The 17592-nt window shown below is 46.0% G+C and overlaps 1 protein-coding gene across 1 annotated transcript in view; it reads right to left on the bottom strand.

The window, feature by feature from the left end:
- LOC134089527 (calcium-binding protein 7) overlaps positions 1-10002 on the bottom strand; it is a 20332-nt gene extending 10330 nt beyond the window's left edge. The window contains exon 1 of the mRNA XM_062543972.1: positions 9294-10002. Within this exon, the coding sequence (XP_062399956.1) occupies positions 9294-9402 (109 nt within the window). The 5' untranslated portion in view covers positions 9403-10002. The remainder of the gene's footprint in view (positions 1-9293) is intronic.
- Positions 10003-17592: the final 7590 nt, after the last annotated feature.

Consider the following 17592-nt stretch of genomic DNA (forward strand, 5'->3'; position numbering starts at 1 on the left):
GGGACAGAACTTTGTCAGAAGTCGAAGGCTTCTGTCTGCTGTCATTGTTCGGGACACACAAAAGGGCTTTTGGTATTTAGACTGGCATTTGGGAGAGACATGGCATTGAATATTACAGAACTGGGGGGGGGGGGGTTGGAGAAACAGTGCAGACATCGTTCATGACTTTGAGTAGTGAGTGGCTTATTCTTTATTTATTTTTTTTTTGGAGGGGGTCCTATTTTCTGTCTACAGTTTCAAGTAGGAAACAAGGTCTTTGCACGCTGAATTTCTGCAACTTGACACGGAGCCAAGAGTGGCGTTCCGCCAGCAGCGCTAGGTTTTCTCACGGCTACCGGTCGCCGTGGCGATGCCGAGCTGCGCTCCATTGCCATGGAAGCATATGCTTTCAAAGCGCTCGCGTTTGACCTCGCGGAAAAACACACCGACGCAACTCCCACTCTCTGGGGCCGGACATACCTTCTGCGGATAAATACAGCAGCGCTAGGCAGCAGCCGACTGCATCCACACACACACACACACACACACACACACACACACACACAGAGAGAGAGAGAGAAGCACTCCGCAAAAACCGTGCAAGGCAGCCACTTTACTGTTCCATTACATATCTGGGGGTTTATAAAAAGAGAAATGCATGCATGTCCAGCCCTCTCCTCCACCAGCTCCACCACCACCACCACCACCCACCCCATATCCCTCAGTGTAATTGCCGTAATTTCACACTTTTAGTGCATCCTCGGCCTGAGGGGCACATGGGCATTTCAAGAAATGACATTCCTGAGTGCAGCTGGCTGCACAGGTAGCAAACCAGTGGGACTCTCCGTGTAATGATATTAAAGCCTACGTGGCCTTTCGCTCGTTAGAACATTAACTCGGGCACTGGATCTCACAGTTCTCTGCCTACATTCTAGTTCTATTTAGCTCTCCATCTTTCATTGCATTTGATTACATTTCAGCCTCTATCATAGATTTAGCAGGAAGGCCTACATTGAAACAGTACACAGCACACGGTGTTGTGTTCGGCAGGCCTGCTATGAATACATGGATTAAAGCCTATTTAGCGGATTAATCAGGAGTTACCAAGCAAATACGACTAACTCTGCCATACATCAGTTGGCAATTATGTGTAAATTCGTCATGCACCTTAAGAGTATTTGTCTACATCCGACTTCTTAACCAACATAGATGCTGAGTGTATCCTATCAGTCAGAATGATAGGATACAGTGTGATTAGTGAAGATGTCTGGGAGGCAACACAATTGTAATCCCATTATGGCTGACGGACGGTTGGCACCGCATGCTTTAGGCCTGGATGACGCAGGAAACTGGATATATGCCAATGTTTGGATATACATTTAAATCAGGCGTTTTATGTCCTACGTACAACACCACACCAGTCTAGTGCATACTACTGTAATACTAATAATTCATCAATAAATCATCCTGGTGAACCGCCGCTACTCATTCACTCACCTTACTTGCGCTCAGAGGTAATAATAGAGAATGACGCAATGATACAGAGAATAATAGTGTGCAAACATCGGATTGACTTTTTTTCAGGGTGGGCTGGTTTGGGGGAATGCTGTCACACTGAGGAATATGGACAGAATAGACGTGGCCCTGTGTGTGGTGGTTGCCTGAGCAAACAGAGAGAGGCTCACTTGTGACAGCTGACAAGCCTTGTGTGAGTCACCGCACACATGAGAGGATTGGTGCCTCCGTCTTATTACCGTAACCACTTCCTGTGCGCACTGCGTCACACTTCTTCTTCTTGTGTGTGTGAGTGAGAGAGGTGTGTGTGTGTGTGTGTGTGTGTGTATGCGTGTGTGGTTGGGGGGTGGGGGGGTGCAGATGACAAGCCTCTCGGTTCTGATGAGGGAGCCAGACATATTCTTTGGCAAGGACAGAGGGACTCTATTGTAGCTGACAGGTCAGCTAACCAGGAGCTCTGTGACTTCCCAAGAAAGCCCAGCGCTGTTCCATCTGAAGGCTTGTGATGTATTTTACCTGATGTCTTTAATATGTCACCTGATGATAATCGTGCCTTTAAATGGCTGCATGGGGTCTTTGCCACACAGCAATGTTCATGGAGGCAGAATCAGTTAGAGAATATGCTTATGGAGTCATGGCTTATAGCTAAGCAGGTCTCTTATGGATAAAGCATAAAATCATTACAGTATGTATCCTTATTGTACAAGCAGTGAACAACTGCCTATTTATATGGATTTCCATGCTCGCATCTAAATCTGTACGAAGGAATTATAGCATACATTATGTAAGTCTTGACACCCCATAATACTGCTGATGGGAAAGGCATCGTCATGGCAGACAGATGTGAGGAGAGACGGCAGGCGGCTCCCCCTGTAACCTCCACCATTATCATCAGCAAACAGACAGCCCACAAGTGTTAATGGATGGCACAAATACTTTGGGGATTAATAGGACACGGCCAGGGGCCTCCTCCTCACAAGTACGACAAGTCACGGTCGTCTTTGCTTTCGGTGAGGTTTGCAAAACGTCGTCTGGCTCGTGAGCTGGCTGTCAATCCGCTCTGCAGGAGCCAGATTTTAGGCTATGTGTATTTGCTGTGCCGCAGCCAATCTTTCTATGCCATTATACATTGCGTTGGTGGACAGCCAGTGATTGAACAACAATTACCTAGTCTGAATGTCAATATACTGTAGACATTCCAGCTCAATTTCCCTTCTGGACCCTATACATAATATCCATAGCTTTTTTTAATCAGTTGTGACATGAGTAACAAAACTGAGTTAGAAATGTCACTGTCATATTCTTCTCTTGGTTGAATGTCATTGATGATATCCTAGAAATTCATATTCAAAATGACTCTCCTCAGAATTCTCAAATTCTTAAATACAAGCTGGATGCTTTAAACAAGCAACTGTCTGATCAAACCTGATTTTCAAACATCAACTTTGTTCAGACATTTCTAAGACAAAACCTCTTTGTCTTTGCTTCATTATTTTTCTTTCCCTGTTTGCTTTGAGTTTACCATCTGATAACAAGCGTTCCACAGACGGTGAGATAGACAGGCAGGCAGATAGACACGCAGATAGACAGGCAGATAGACACGCAGATAGACAGGTAGATAGACAGGTAGATAAGATGAACAGCTAAATAGATGGATAATAAATGGATGATTCAGTCCTTGTACTGTATGATGGTGAAACGTTTTTTAAAGTGGAAGGAACCATTATAAGCACAAAGACATTTTAAGATATAAGAACGATTAAGACGTTTCTAACGTTGTACGTTAGAAAAGAATAAATACAGCGTAAGGATTTACAGTTTACCCTGTCTAAGAACATGGTACTACATCATGTCCCACATGATGATGTCATCCATGTAACACTCAAAGATCCACGCATTGGCCTCATCCAGGGCCTGGAAGCAACTTGTCAGCAAAGCGAATGTAAGCAAACACTTGTAAATTGGGTTTGGGAGGTAGTTCACTGAGAGCCTATAGGTCAAGGTGGAGATTTAACTGTCATACAGAACAACATAAGGTCATCAGACCTATTTGCTTTGGAAGCCTAATTCATTTACATTTAGAGTGTAGGAGGCACTTTGGCACAAGAACGTGGACAAGAGTTTGAGAGGCTCTGGGTTCACTCATCAAGATTGGTGCCTCACGTGCTTCCGTGATTGCTTTTCGTAGGAATAAAGATTGACGCTGCATTAACCGAAGAATCATAATTTTTCTTGTGAATACACCTGGTGTTTTTCTTCCATACACCATAAGACTGACTAAACAGACAGAAGCCTAGGTACCCGATAGACGTTCTAATTACACAGAAGTGTGAAGAGATGATATGCATGAAATCCTGCTGAGATGGCTGTATGGACAAACTTCGCAGAGAGAGAGAGAGAGAGAGAGAGAGTGTGAGAGAGAGAGAGAGAGAGAGAGAGAGAGAGCTACAGCACATATTCTTTAGAGGAGAACGGAGATTTGTAAATATTGCAAATCTGTCTCCCCCTCATCAAGTTATTCAGCATACGCCCTCACCCTGGACAAACACAGGCAAATGTGTGGAGGAGTAATGAATACCAAAGATGGGAGCGCAAGTGAAAACCTGCTGGGGGTGAACTCTGGAGTCCATAGAGAAGCACATGTTGCTTGTTAAGGCGTTTAAGCATTTAAACATTGCCATAGCCATAGGCCGATCAACACAATCAGTATGAATGAAGCATGCATCTGAGACCAACTTCCACTGGTGGCACATAGGCGGGTGATTAGCAGAGTAAACCAGATGTGTGAGACTGGCCGTCCATTATCTTGCTATGGTCACTCGGAACTTGTGGCTCTCTTTCCCCAAAACATCTGCATATCTGTGTGATGGCTTAAAATGAACAGACTGACAAATGACTGCATTCCTAGATTTCCCTTAGACATTATTTACATGACTTGTTGCCATCGACCCATATTTGTTCCAGGAAACTTTTTAACTAAGTAAGTAACACCCCCCATAGTGCCTGGTGCCTATAAATTAGATATTAGTGACACGGGTGATAAGGTGACTTTCAGTCGAGGGATTCCGCACTCGCGCCCCCTAACCGAATAAAAGAAGGGAGAGAATGCAATCAACTGCAGATATTGCCTCTGACCTGCTTCTTCTTTTTTTTTTTTTTTTTCGGGAGCCATTGAAGCGCGACTGTCGCACGGCTCCCCACAGTGACTGGTCTGGTAATTGAAAACCCGAGTGTCGTCGGCGGGTTTCATCAGAGGACCGTCCCTCTCACCCGTCGCTCATGGCCAGCGCCACCCAGCCTGACCTGACACCACTCAATAGCTGCCCTCCGCATTGCCCGCGGGAGCCAATTTGTCCTTTCACAGAAAGACTAATCTGAAGCTGACCACTCCAATCAGCCATAAGTGCTCAGCTGATGTGCATACTGAACAAACTATTCGCTCATAATTCATTTTAATTAAGCAGTTGGTCATCAGTATTTAAGCCTGGGCTTGTGGAGAGATAGACGAGGTGTCTTTTGACTGCAAGGTGTGTATGGATTAGCATTCCAGCGTCTTTTGAAACTGAAGGCTTTTTCACTGAAGCACAAACAAATAAGTTTGATTTTTCTTTTTTTTCCCTGAGAATTGGCAAGACAACTGTGTGAGGTAATGGGTTTAGGTTTAGTTGCAGGCAGGAATGGAAAGTGGCAGGAAGACATTTCCTCTTTTCTTTCTTTCTCTTTCTTTCTTACTCTTTCTTCCTTTCTTTCTTTCTTTCTTCCTTTCTTTTTTTTGGGAGATTGAGGAGAGCTGCCAATTCGTGGAAGCCGAATCTAGTCTGTTCCTGAAAATAGAAAAATGTACAGAGGGAAAAAGTATCTGATGCACCAGACGTTGCGACTGGGATGAAACAAAGACATCTCTCTTTCTGTGTATGTGTGTGTCTCTCTCTCTCTCTCTCTCTCTCTCTCTCTCTCTCTCTGTCTCTGTCACCTTGCACTATGCAACTATCTGCTGTCTCTTCTACTCTTTCTCTTCCTCTCGTGAGGAAGCATTCTGCCGTCTGCTCTAAGACAGAAAACTCTGCTGTGGGGACAGAGGGAAGAGGAGAAGAGAGGAGAGGAGAGGACTTGTGTTGGCAGCACGAGTGTGTGAGCTGTATCAGGTTTCCGAGCATGAATCACACACTACGCTTCCACACACTACACACAAGCTGCAGAATCCCTTATCACAAACAAAGCACTGACGGAAAGAAGGCAGGAATGGAAGAGACTGATGTCCAGTGAAAGCATTCCAACGTTAGCACAAGGCTTTATGTGTGTGTGTGTGTGCGTGTGTGCGTGCGTGCGTGCGTGCGTGCGTGCGTGCGTGTGTGCTCATGCCTGTGTGTGTGTGTGTGTGTATGTGTGAGTGTGTGTGTGTGTGTGTATGTGTGTGTGTGTGTGTGTGTATATGTGTATGCGTGCTCAAGCCTGTGTGTGTGTGTGTGTGTGTGTGTGTGTCTCCCAAGCTCTCTGACTAGGTCGCGTCGCCATACCTTCACATATCAGTTATTACTAGATTAGATGCAGCCATGAAAAGCATGCCGGGGACAGACACTAGTGCTGCTGGCTCACTCCAGATGGCCCCAGTGTGGCCTGTGTGTGTACAGTGGACACCAATGGGAACGGAAAGCAAGCCGCTCCAAATTCAATCACCTCTGTACACATCTCTCTCCGGCCAGCGCTTTCATTGAATTCACAACGAGCCAATCTGATTGTGGCCCTGTGCCAACGCCAGTGCTGTCTACATACACTGCATTTGAATTGACAACTGTTAATGATCCTGCAGAAGGAAATGTCATACAGGTGCACCGTGCCAGTGCGTTATAACACCCAAGTATGGCCAAGGTCTAGGCATAACTCAACAGCTGAGATGAAAGCCATGGGACATATGTACAGACATTTATCTCACATATACTGTATGTCAGCGAACTCTTACATGGGTCTTACATACAGGCACTATTGACGTCTGACTGTCATCTACTGTAGTAAGGACTGTGCCTGTGCTTGTTAGCACCTTTTCTTGGTGAATGGGGACAGGTATGTCAATATGTAGGTGGACATCACAGTAAGCTGAGTGTGGACGCTATGGTGATTCATGTAGTACACGCTGTACGATTCGAGAGACTGACATGGAAAGTGCTCACACTCAAGGTCTAGAAATACCTGAGAGACGTCATGTCTTTACCTCATCTACTGCTGAATTAGGACGGAGCTGAGAGACGTCATGTCTTTACTTCATCTACTGCTGAATTAGGACGGAGCTGAGAGACGTCATGTCTTTACTTCATCTACTGCTGAATTAGGACTGAGCTGAGAGACGTCATGTCTTTACCTCATCTACTGCTGAATTAGGACTGAGCTCATCTACTGCTGAATTAGGACGGAGCTGAGAGACGTCATGTCTTTACCTCATCTACTGCTGAATTAGGACTGAGCTCATCTACTACTGAATTAGGACTGAGCTGAGAGACGTCATGTTTTTACCTCATCTACTACTGAATTAGGACTGAGCTGAGACGGAGAGGAGGGGATGAGTGGAGAGACAGAGAAGCAACAGGACCCAGGGAGGATGTGTGAGCACGGAGAGATAATCATAGTTTTTGTCATACAAAACAATGTTTGAATTAGAAGAAGAGAATTTGAAACCTCACAACAAATCTGATGCAAATTTATGCTGCAGAGGACAGAAATTCGATTTAAACTTGCAAGCCCTGTGTGTGTATGTGTGTGTGTGTGTGTGTACATTTGTGTTGGGCATCGATGCTGTGAAAAAAAAGGAAGGTCCTATGGATTCAGTCAAATTTGTATTTCAAATTTTGCACATAAAAATGCAGGTGGTTGATAAGAGGGAGATAGAATTTGAACTCACGTGATTACACTAAAATTGTCTTTCTGTCACACACCCTGAAGGTAAACAGAGACACATGGGCATGCAGACACTAGCTCTCTGTGCATACGGTGTTCCAGTAAATGTGTGTGTATATTTAAGGACACAATAGTAAACTGGAGCTAATTCAATTTCACATTTCACATTCTGAGAGTGTACACACACACACACATATAAAGACACACATATACACAAACAAATACAGAAAAACAAAGAGGAAGACAGACAAGTACAATCACAACAGGAAACAGGGACTAAGCCTTCCCCAGTGGGGAGGAGAGGACAAAGCGGACATAATACGTCGGGACAGCTGCTTGTAGTGGTCAGGAAATCTGTTTTTGCTGGTGAATGATCTTGCACATCAGGGGCCCATTTCAAAGGAACAACAGGCCACTGATGACCATTATGAAGGTATGCACCATAATGAAAGTATGTACAATGTCATATGTCTTCACTGAAATAAATTAAAGATTTTTATATAAATTAAATATCAGACAAAGAATGTCTTAGATTACAGTATATAAAACATTATTGGGGTCTTGGTATTTGGGATCATTGCTCTATTTGGTACCAGGTGCAAAGTAGAATCAGTCCTGGGCCCATTAGTGGACTCTATTATGGTGGTGACAGAAGCCATATGGTGTACCAGGGAAAATTGGTTGTGAAAAAAAAAAAATGGTCGGTGGGTCAGAATGTTTTTTTCTCTTCTGAGGTGCAAATTAAACTCTAAGAATTAAGTATCAAAACAAAGCACTCTATTTTCCATCACAGAGCACAAGCATGCCCCTCACCTTTGATGTATCTTTGAATCATGTATCAGGCTCTGAGATCAGGTATGGATCAGTAAATTCTCACTGACAGTAAGTTTTGACCTCAATGTACCAAAACACCACATAGCAAAGGAAGATTTGAACACTGATTCATCAGTCAAAGACCTGCATCATTCTTAGCCCAGGGTACATTCATAAGACATGCTTGTGTGTACACTCATAATGAACTCTGAGCCTCTCACAGCTTTTCACACACTCACTTCAGAGTGGATTTTAAAAATATATATTTATATATAAAATTGACAGAAAATTCTCAGTCAAAGACTGTCTCGTGTGCTTTAAACTTTTCTGTCAAACACTATCAAGCCACTCTTTGAAGAACGAAAATTAGCACTCCCCAGTGTGTGCATATGAAACAGTAAAGAGAGAGGGACATGCCTGCATTTACAAACTAAATCATAAATGCATGTCATATATTCACAGTAACATCAACGGAGCTCATGCTTCTATTGTCTTGTTACATCATATGTCGATGATATTGATCATGAAGACTGGACAGGATATACACATGTAACCTAAACACAGAAATCCAATCTGACAATCATCTACTGTATGTGCGCCAAACTACACATCTTATGGAGGTCCCTATAACACACCTGAATTTGAATAGAATGAATGTTCTACATGCTGAAGGCTGGAAGAGTTTTAGAACATGTTTGTTGGCTATTCACGGATGTCTATATTGCCAGATGTGGGCAGAAACGTCGACAGCTGAAGACAACCAAACCAGTGCTGACAAATGGTGCTGTCCGTGGTCCTGAAATAAGACCGTTTTAGTGAACCACGGCTCTGGCTATGAGTCATAGATAGTGTGGCGAGGGGAAGTTATCTGTGGGTTGATGCACATGATGCATGTGTTTGAAAGCTTAGTGATACACACACACACACACACACACACACACACACTGTGATGAAATATGCCATTATGAGCATTAACAGGTGTTCCGTTGGCCGCTATACGGGGGCCTGTACGACTTGATCTTGTTTATGTAAAGACACTGGTGTGGTATCTCAAGACAAAGAGTAACACACGGTGTCGAAATGACACCTGTACTCACCCTCGACCTCATCTTCTGGCAGGTTCACTGGTCCGCCGTAGTTCAAAATATCAGGAATAGTGCAAATTCCCCGGTACATCAACGTGGAGGTGACGGCATGCATAGGCATGACTGCGTTGTAGAGACTAGGCTGGTACCCAGATCTTCATATATAACTCAAAGCTCAGATACCAACTTTCTCCTACTTTCCTCGTGGAGGCGAAGGTTTACGTCCATTTAACAACCTGCAGAGGGTCCAGTCCTCGTGCATAGAGGAAAAGGTTTTATCCAGATGAACAGGTTGCGTTGAACACCACCAACTGTCCTCGGTTAAGTATTTCCCGCCTTAGTGTATGCACCTACAACGTCTAGAGTACACCGGCGTAAAGAAACTTGAGCTCTGGGTAAGGTTAGCGTCGACTCTTGATGGATCCCTGATATGCTGGCATTACTTAATGTCCGTAACTTTTGCGATGACGAAAATGATAACAAATCTATCAAATGCAGTTTACTTCTGTGGCGACAGCCGATAAGCCATTAACAAGCCTGAATCGATCCTAGACGACAATGAACAGGAGATAATTAGAAAGTGTACATTTGAACACTGCAGCAGAGAACATACATCATACCTTACAGCCGCCCATTCAAGCAGTCCGTCTATTTAATTAGCAAAAGACGGTTTCATCGATAAGTTCCCAGTAATTTCGTTGAAAAAGCAAATCAATGTTAGGTGGGGGCGCGGTGCTCAGTTTTCCTGTTTACTGATATGTGTCCTTTCTCTCTCCAAAAATTGTATAGGATTATAAAGTGAAAATTCGTTGTTTACACTATAAAAGAGATAAGCACAGTAGCCTGTGGTCGTAAAAAACACTGTCAAACTTTTCTTCTGATAAAGACAGTCTCCGGCGATTAAGGGGAAAAAACGGCCGAATTGCTTCAGTGATCTTCACGGCAATGGTTTGAATGCACTGGGGCACCGACTGATGCGCACAAGCGCGTGTCCAGTCAGGGTATTTCCTTTAGTTTCCTCGTCTCCCTTTCTCAGGGACTGTTGCTGGTGTGTGTGCGCTGGACTATCTCGCTTTCTCTCCCTCCCTCCCTCTCTCTCTCTCTCTCTCTGTTGCTCTCTCACCACCTCCATTCATACTAATTCTTATTCCTCTCAGCGCACGTTACAAAGCCTTGTCTTGCGTGCAGCCTGTGGCGACACGTGCTCCCATGGCACCTCGTGCGCTATATGAGGGAAAGTGATTAATGATCTCGCGACACACTATGGATGATTTCCCCCTCGGCATCTGATATAAAAGAATGTCTCGTCCCAAATGCCACAACACGCGCATATTCATTGTGTGGGGTCTGAATATGTGAAGTCGCGCCATTTAACCATTTAGGGTAATATGATTCATGCGCAGTCGCGCGTAAAACGATAAGAAATGAGCAATATAGGCAACAACTGACAAACAGTAGGCTCATCAGTACCTTCAGACAAATTTGATCTGACAAGGAAATTTGTACCATTCAACACATTGAATGGGAGAGAATCCATGCCGCCTGTTGGCTAGACTAACTGTTTGAGTTATTATTGTGGCATGCTGTATTTTGGAGCCACATCAGTAGGCTCCACCTGCAAATCATTCCCGTTTCCAGTAGACACAGGCGCAGCAAACATTAGTAAGTCAGAGCGCATGTGTGTCACTGCAGCAGTTTCTTGATAGGGGATTACAATACAGTGCACAAAGGCAGGCATTTCCCTCGTCTCCTGGCCCAATCTGTACGGACTCACACAGAGGGGAGAGGGCCACACTGCGGAGGAGTGCCATTAGGGTGGTGTTTTGCTGCGCATCAGGGGCAGCTGTTTTTATGTGTGTGTGTGTGTGTGTGTGTGTGTGTGTGTGTGTGTGTGTGTGTGTGTGTGTGTGTGTGTGTGTGTGTGTGCGTATTTGTGTGTGTGTGTGTGCGTGCGTGAGCGTGTGTGTGTGTGTGTGTGTGTGTGTGTATGCGTGTGTGTGTGTGTGTGTGTGTGTGTGTGTGTGTGCGTATTTTTGTGTGTGTGTGTGTGTGTGTGTGTGTGTGTGTGTGCGTGCGTGCGCGTGTATGTGTGTATGTATGTGTGTGTGTATGTGTGTATGTGTATGTGTTGCGGGTGGGGGTGCAGGGGTAGGGGGTGGTTTGGGAGGTTGGAGGGAGGCGAGGAGCATATCTCCCCCCAGTGTCATTTCACCTGCATGTGGGTCTTAAAGGAGGAGGAGAGGCTCCGTTGTCCACCTGCCATCAGGGGCAGGCTGTCTCCCACCACTGCACCCGGGGCACGGTGACTGCCCCGCAGTTCCATTCTACTGACAGCCTGCTGAGAGAGAAGAGAAGAAAGAGAGAGAGAGAGAGTGGGGATGCAGAGAGGTGTGAGAAAGAGCGAGGAGAGGGAGAGCGACAGAGAGAGGAAGGAGTAAGGGGTACAGAGACGGGAGTTGCAGAGAGGAGAGAGAGAGAGAGAGAGAAGCAGAGAAAGAGCAAGAGGAGAGTAAGAGGGAGGGAGAGAGAGACTAGGGATGTGGAGAGGAGTGAGAAAGAGAGAGGAGGGGGAAGGAAAGAAAGAAAGGACAAATGATAAGACAACAAAGAAAGATGGAAGGAGGTGAGCACTAGGGTCAATGTGAAGAGCAGAAAGCAGGGAGAGTAAACAGTAAAAGATAAGACCATGCACTGACAGAAAGAGTAGAGAGAGGAAAACAAACAAAACAGATGGAGGGATGGAAAATGTCGCATGAAAGGAGAGAAAAGGGCAGGTGGAGAGGTAAAGGTGGATGAGAAGGGACGTTAAGGAAGATGGCAAAGACAAGTACAGCTGCAAGAGAGAGAAGAGAGGGAGGAGAGGACCAGAGGAGAGGAGGGGGGGAGGAGAGGAGAGGGGGAGGAGAGCACAGTGGGGGAGGGGGGAGGGGTGGAGAGGCAGAAAAGTTGAAGAGTAAAGGAGTGAAGATGAAAAGAACAGGACAGATGGCAGGAAACAGAGTGGAGAGAGAGAGGGGGGGAAGAGAGAAAGAGAGAGAGAGAGAGAGAAAGTGGGGAAAAGAAAGGAGGGAAGAGAAGTGACAGAGGCTTTTAGCTCCTCTACTTGATGCAGCAATAAGAGCCTGACAGCGCCAATTGAGCTATTTAGCTTTGGAGCAGCTCTCCTCTCCTGAGCTCATGCGAGTGGCTTATCAAAGGCCTCTCTGCACCGTTGTTGTTGCCGCTGCGTTTTTACACGGTCACTCTTGCAAAGCCTGATATAGTGCTCCCTTATCTTAATCCACCCTGTACTACTATAAGCTGACAAATTGAAAGCTGTTTACCATCTCTTACTATATTCAAGCTCCACTACCTACCCCCCTTCTCCTGTTATTTCCCCCTGACTCACTCTTCGTAGACGCAGTCATAACATGTTACTCATTTGAGGGATCTCATGCTTAAGTGACGGCCTTAGAAAACGCGTTTTCATGGCGTCTGAGCCCGCAAATCAAGTTCGCTAGTTATTTATGGAAACATTCGGTCCTCTCTCCAGTTGGGTGATTTTTAAAAAAGACTTTAAAAGGATTAGTTCGGAATGCAGTTTTCCGGTCTGGAGTTGGCATTGATTTCTGCACACCACAGCGTCGCTTTGAGAGGGCCGAAATAAAAGCGTGTCCTGTGGAAAAGGCAACAGATCGAGTTATTCCTCAAACAAAAAAAACACACCAGCAGCCCCCCTCAGCAGGGGAGACACTTAAAAGGTCAGTTTTTTGTTTACCGCTTTGCCGTTCCTGTGCCAACAGCGCTCTGCGGCATACACACGGCTAAAACAGTCCTCAGACATCTTAACCCTCGAGACCCACCAGACGAACCCTAAAACAAGAGGAGACATCGAACCATTGGGCTACATTCACACATACACAAAAACGCATGTCTTTTCTGTGTTGTCACTGAGCCAGTCTCTGCTGCGTTGGTTTTTTCGCAGCAGAGGGCACTGTGACCAGTCTCTCTCTCTCTCTTTCTCTGCCAAAGCGGGCATCTGTCAACCAGCGCTGTCTATATAGCTAACCCACCGCATTGGCATGTCAAGACTCAGGGTCCGAGAGGCGCACGAGCGACTCTGAGGCGGCGCAGCTCGGGAGATTCATCCACGACTCTCCAGGGAGGCATCCCCCGAGATTGAGTCTGTGTGGATCCCATTTCTAATCTCTGCACTGACAGAGAGGGAAAAAAAGCAACGGCTGAAATTGAGAGACAATAGATACCAAGACAGAGGAATGTCTGATTGCAACTGGGGTGGCAGAGAATGATGAAGTGCTCAATATCTTGATCTGGGAAGGGAAGTATTTCTTCTGTGAAGGGTTCTACCCACCCCCCTTCCTTCCCTCCCTCTCTCCCCCTCTCTCTCTCTCTCTCTCTCTCTCTCTCTCTCTCTCTGTCTCTCTCTCTCTATCTATCTATTACAAGATGCCCATCAGATAAATAGAGGGTGTACTTGTTTTTTGCCTCATGGATGGTACATAAATAAAGCCCACATGATGCCACTCCTACTCCACCCACCCCACCCCCGCCCCCACCTGCAGTCATGTCTGATTCCACCCAGGGCAGTGAGTGCCATAGAGTAAACAAGAGGACCAGCGCAGCAGCAGCAGCAGCAGCAGCATTTGCATGTCTTCTCCCCCGTAAGGCAACTCCCAGTCTGGAGAGGCAGAGCTGAGCTCCCCCTTGTCAGACAGGCGTCTGAGAAGAGCTATATCCTCTGGTGCCACCGGCGTCCCTGTGGAGGAGGAGACATATACACTGCGTCTGTGGTCGCACGCAACACAACACAAGTACATAGGCAGACAATCCTGGAAAATGCTGTGACTCAGTGAGAGAGGGATTATATTCAACAACCAAACAACAGCCCTGTAAAATGGAAGACAAGAAAAGGGAGCTAAAGAGAGAATTCTGTTTTTGTGTACACTATTGTGTGAATTGTTTGCCCTAGAAAGCCTTGTAAGTTGTAAAAAAAGGAAAAGAGGGTTTTTTTTGGGGGGGGCCCTCTCGTATTTTCTCGCCTACCTAAGGCATTTAAAACCCAGACAAAAGCCCCGGCACTGGAAGGCACCATCCTCTGGCATTCTGCGCCCCCTCCATCCAGAGCACGTCTGTGCCAGATATACAGCCCCAGCCGGCCTGGTAAGGCTCCAAGTCGACGCCCGTCTGTGCTAGAGAGCGCGCGCGGCGAGACTGCCAAGTGGAAAAGCTAAAGCCGCGCTCGCTCGCTCGCTCGGCGCGCCGAATTCCTGCGAACGCGTTGCGCTGGAGCCCCGACGGCTGGCCGTGTTTATCTCAATCCCCTCCGTCCCCTCGGGCGGTCCCCCCACTCGCTCTCTCTCTCGCCGGCCTGCTCTGAGGCAGTTAGCGCAGACCCCGGCGCGCGCGTTCACGTTTGAAGTGTTGTTCTGCTATTCAGGGACTTCCACCGCGAGAAGGTGGGGAAAGGCAGCTGAAGGGGGGGGAAACAGGCCAAAGCTCATTTTTTGGGGGGAGATTTTATTTATTTTTTTGCGGAGAGAAGACAGTGGGAAGAGGAGGTGAGGACTGGAAAGAAAACAACACCGAAGCCCCCTTCCTGCGCTCTGACACGAACAAAACAAACACACGCACGTCTCCCCAGCGGTGCTCTTGATCTCATGAATCAAAATAACATGAATCCGTGCTCTACTTTAGCTCGGCGCACATATCCAGGGCAGCGGGGAGATGGCGCTTTTTCCCCCCACTAATTCACTTAGAAGGAATAACTTTTCTGCTGGAGACACAGGGGCAATGTTTACTTATCGTTTATTAGGATTGATCAGACTGAACGTATTCGTTTGCTTGTGCCCTGCTTCAGCATATTACTGAGTGTTCATTTTCAGCAGCTCAACTCTTGATGGCAACAGTGATTGGGTATGGATTGTTTGTCTGTAGAATTATAATGATGACTCCAAAGACTCCAAAGAACATCGTCATCATTAGTCCATCAGTCATCTCTAATTAGACCTTTGCCTTTGGGAGTTCAAACAGAACATTTAAAAAAAAAAGTCTATAAAAAATGCTATATCTCGCTTTCTTTCCAAGTCTGGCTGTGAGATTCAATGTTGTCTTATGCTTAGTACCATGGAATCACCTGATCCTTTTCTTCCTCCTCCACTCCTTTATATCCTGATTTGTGTCCTCCTCCTCCACTCCTTTACCCCCTCATCCTTCTCCTCCACTCCTTTACCTCCTCATCCTTCTTCTCCTCCACTCCTTTACCCCCTCATCCTTCTCCTCCTCCACTCCTTTACCCCCTCATCCTTCTCCACCTCCACTCCTTTACCTCCTCATCCTTCTCCTCCTCCACTCCTTTACCCCCTCATCCTTCTCCACCTCCACTCCTTTACCTCCTCATCCTTCTCCTCCTCCACTCCTTTACCCCCTCATCCTTCTCCACCTCCACTCCTTTACCCCCTCACCCTTCTCCTCCTCCACTCCTTTACCCCCTCACCCTTCTCCTCCTCCACTCCTTTACCCCCTCATCCTTCTCCTCCTACTCCTTTACCTCCTGCACCTTGTCTTTCTCCCTTACTTATTCACCTCCTTATCCTCCTCCACTTCTTGCATTCTTACTCCTTGTACTCACTCTCCAATATTGTCCTACATTGTCATCCAGACTAAATGCTTATCTGTTGCTTATTTTTGCCTGTACCAAGCAACCACTGAAATCAATCAATGAAAGCCTGTGTCCTCATATTCTCTGCAGTGTCACAAACCTTCTTTAACCACATATGTATACTATAGTGTGTCTCTGTGTGTATACAGTACATGTGTAAATCTGTGTGCATGTGTATTTGTGTGTGTACTGTATGTTCATGTGTGAATAGTGTGTGTGTGTGTGTGTGTGTCTGTCTGTCTGTCTGTCTGTCTGTCTGTCTGTCTGTCTGTCTGTGTGTGTGTGTGTGTCTGTCTGTCTGTCTGTCTGTCTGTCTGTCTGTCTGTCTGTCTGTCTGTCTGTCTGTCTGCCTGCCTGCCTGCCTGCCTGCGTGCGTGCGTGCGTACGTGCGTGCGTGCCTGTCTGTCTGTCTGTCTGTCTGTCTGTCTGTCTGTCTGTCTGTCTGTGTGTGTGTGTGTGTGTGTGTGTGTGTGTGTGTGTGTGTGTGTTTAATAATAAGCATAATAATGTTGCTGCTGCTGCTACTGCTGATGTTGATGATGATAATGATGACTGTGCCATAATAAGCCAAAACCTCATCACCTCACTCTTGGCTAAACAATATGTGGAGCAGCAATGATAACTTCCACAACTGCCAAAATAGCATATCACAAGACAAAAATAGAATCACATTTATTTTTGCTAGTATGTAGTAACAAGTTAATTGAGCAGAGGTATGGTCAACAAAGAAGTGTTCTTATCAAAACACCATAGTAGCATTCAATCTAGGACAGCAAAAATGAAATGATTTGTCCATCATCTATTAAGTATTTTTTTCACCCTTTAGAATAACGTAGAATATCATCCAATAAGCATGCCGATTGCTTCAAAAAAATGTTTTGCGAAAGCTGGAAACATACTTTGTGGAAGTGGATAAATGTTCTCTAATTGAAACACCTGTTCACAGAGGGATTATGGGCTTTCAGAGGGATTTTCTCTCTTTGCTTAGTTGCACACTGAAACCTCAGTGGAGATTTAGGACTAAAGAGCTACCTAAGGTGAAAGGAATTCGACTTTAACGTTTTAAAGAACTTTGGTAAGCAGATTAATGGACATTTCACCAGACATTTCATTTAGTGGCTTGCAACATTTACTAGATCTAAAGTGAAGCTATGTAACACCAGACAAGTTGTTGTCCTCGAGAGTTGTCAATATCATCGGTTACATCTACATCTAAGACACATCAGCCACATTGCTATTTACCTGCCAGCAGTGTCCTAACTACCTTTTCATCAATCAGGCAGTAAATGATTCCCGCACCCATTAGTGCTTATGCTTGTGGGTTTTGGAGGTCTCCAGCAGTTTAATGACATAGACTGGCAGCCAAAAAAAGCATCCTCTTAAAAAGCCATTATGCATCTGTCCCCAAGATCTCCCCTGGGCGGCGTCTGGAAGCATCCGTCTGACCATTACGTACTGCTTATGACCACTGGCTGCGGGCAGTTCTGGCGTAGGCGGGCGGGCGCCCGTAAATGTGGAGTTTGTATAACTAAGAGGCTCCTGCTGGACTGGAACCCTGGATGCTCTAAGCGGCAAGAGCAGCTCTGTGCTGCCTCCAGAATGGGTAATGAAGCTGTGAGCTAGTGGGAGAGAGAGAGAGGGGGGGGGGGGGGG

This window comes from Sardina pilchardus, chromosome 8 (genome assembly GCF_963854185.1).
Source record: "Sardina pilchardus chromosome 8, fSarPil1.1, whole genome shotgun sequence".
In the NCBI taxonomy this organism is placed as follows: Eukaryota; Metazoa; Chordata; class Actinopteri; order Clupeiformes; family Clupeidae; genus Sardina; species Sardina pilchardus.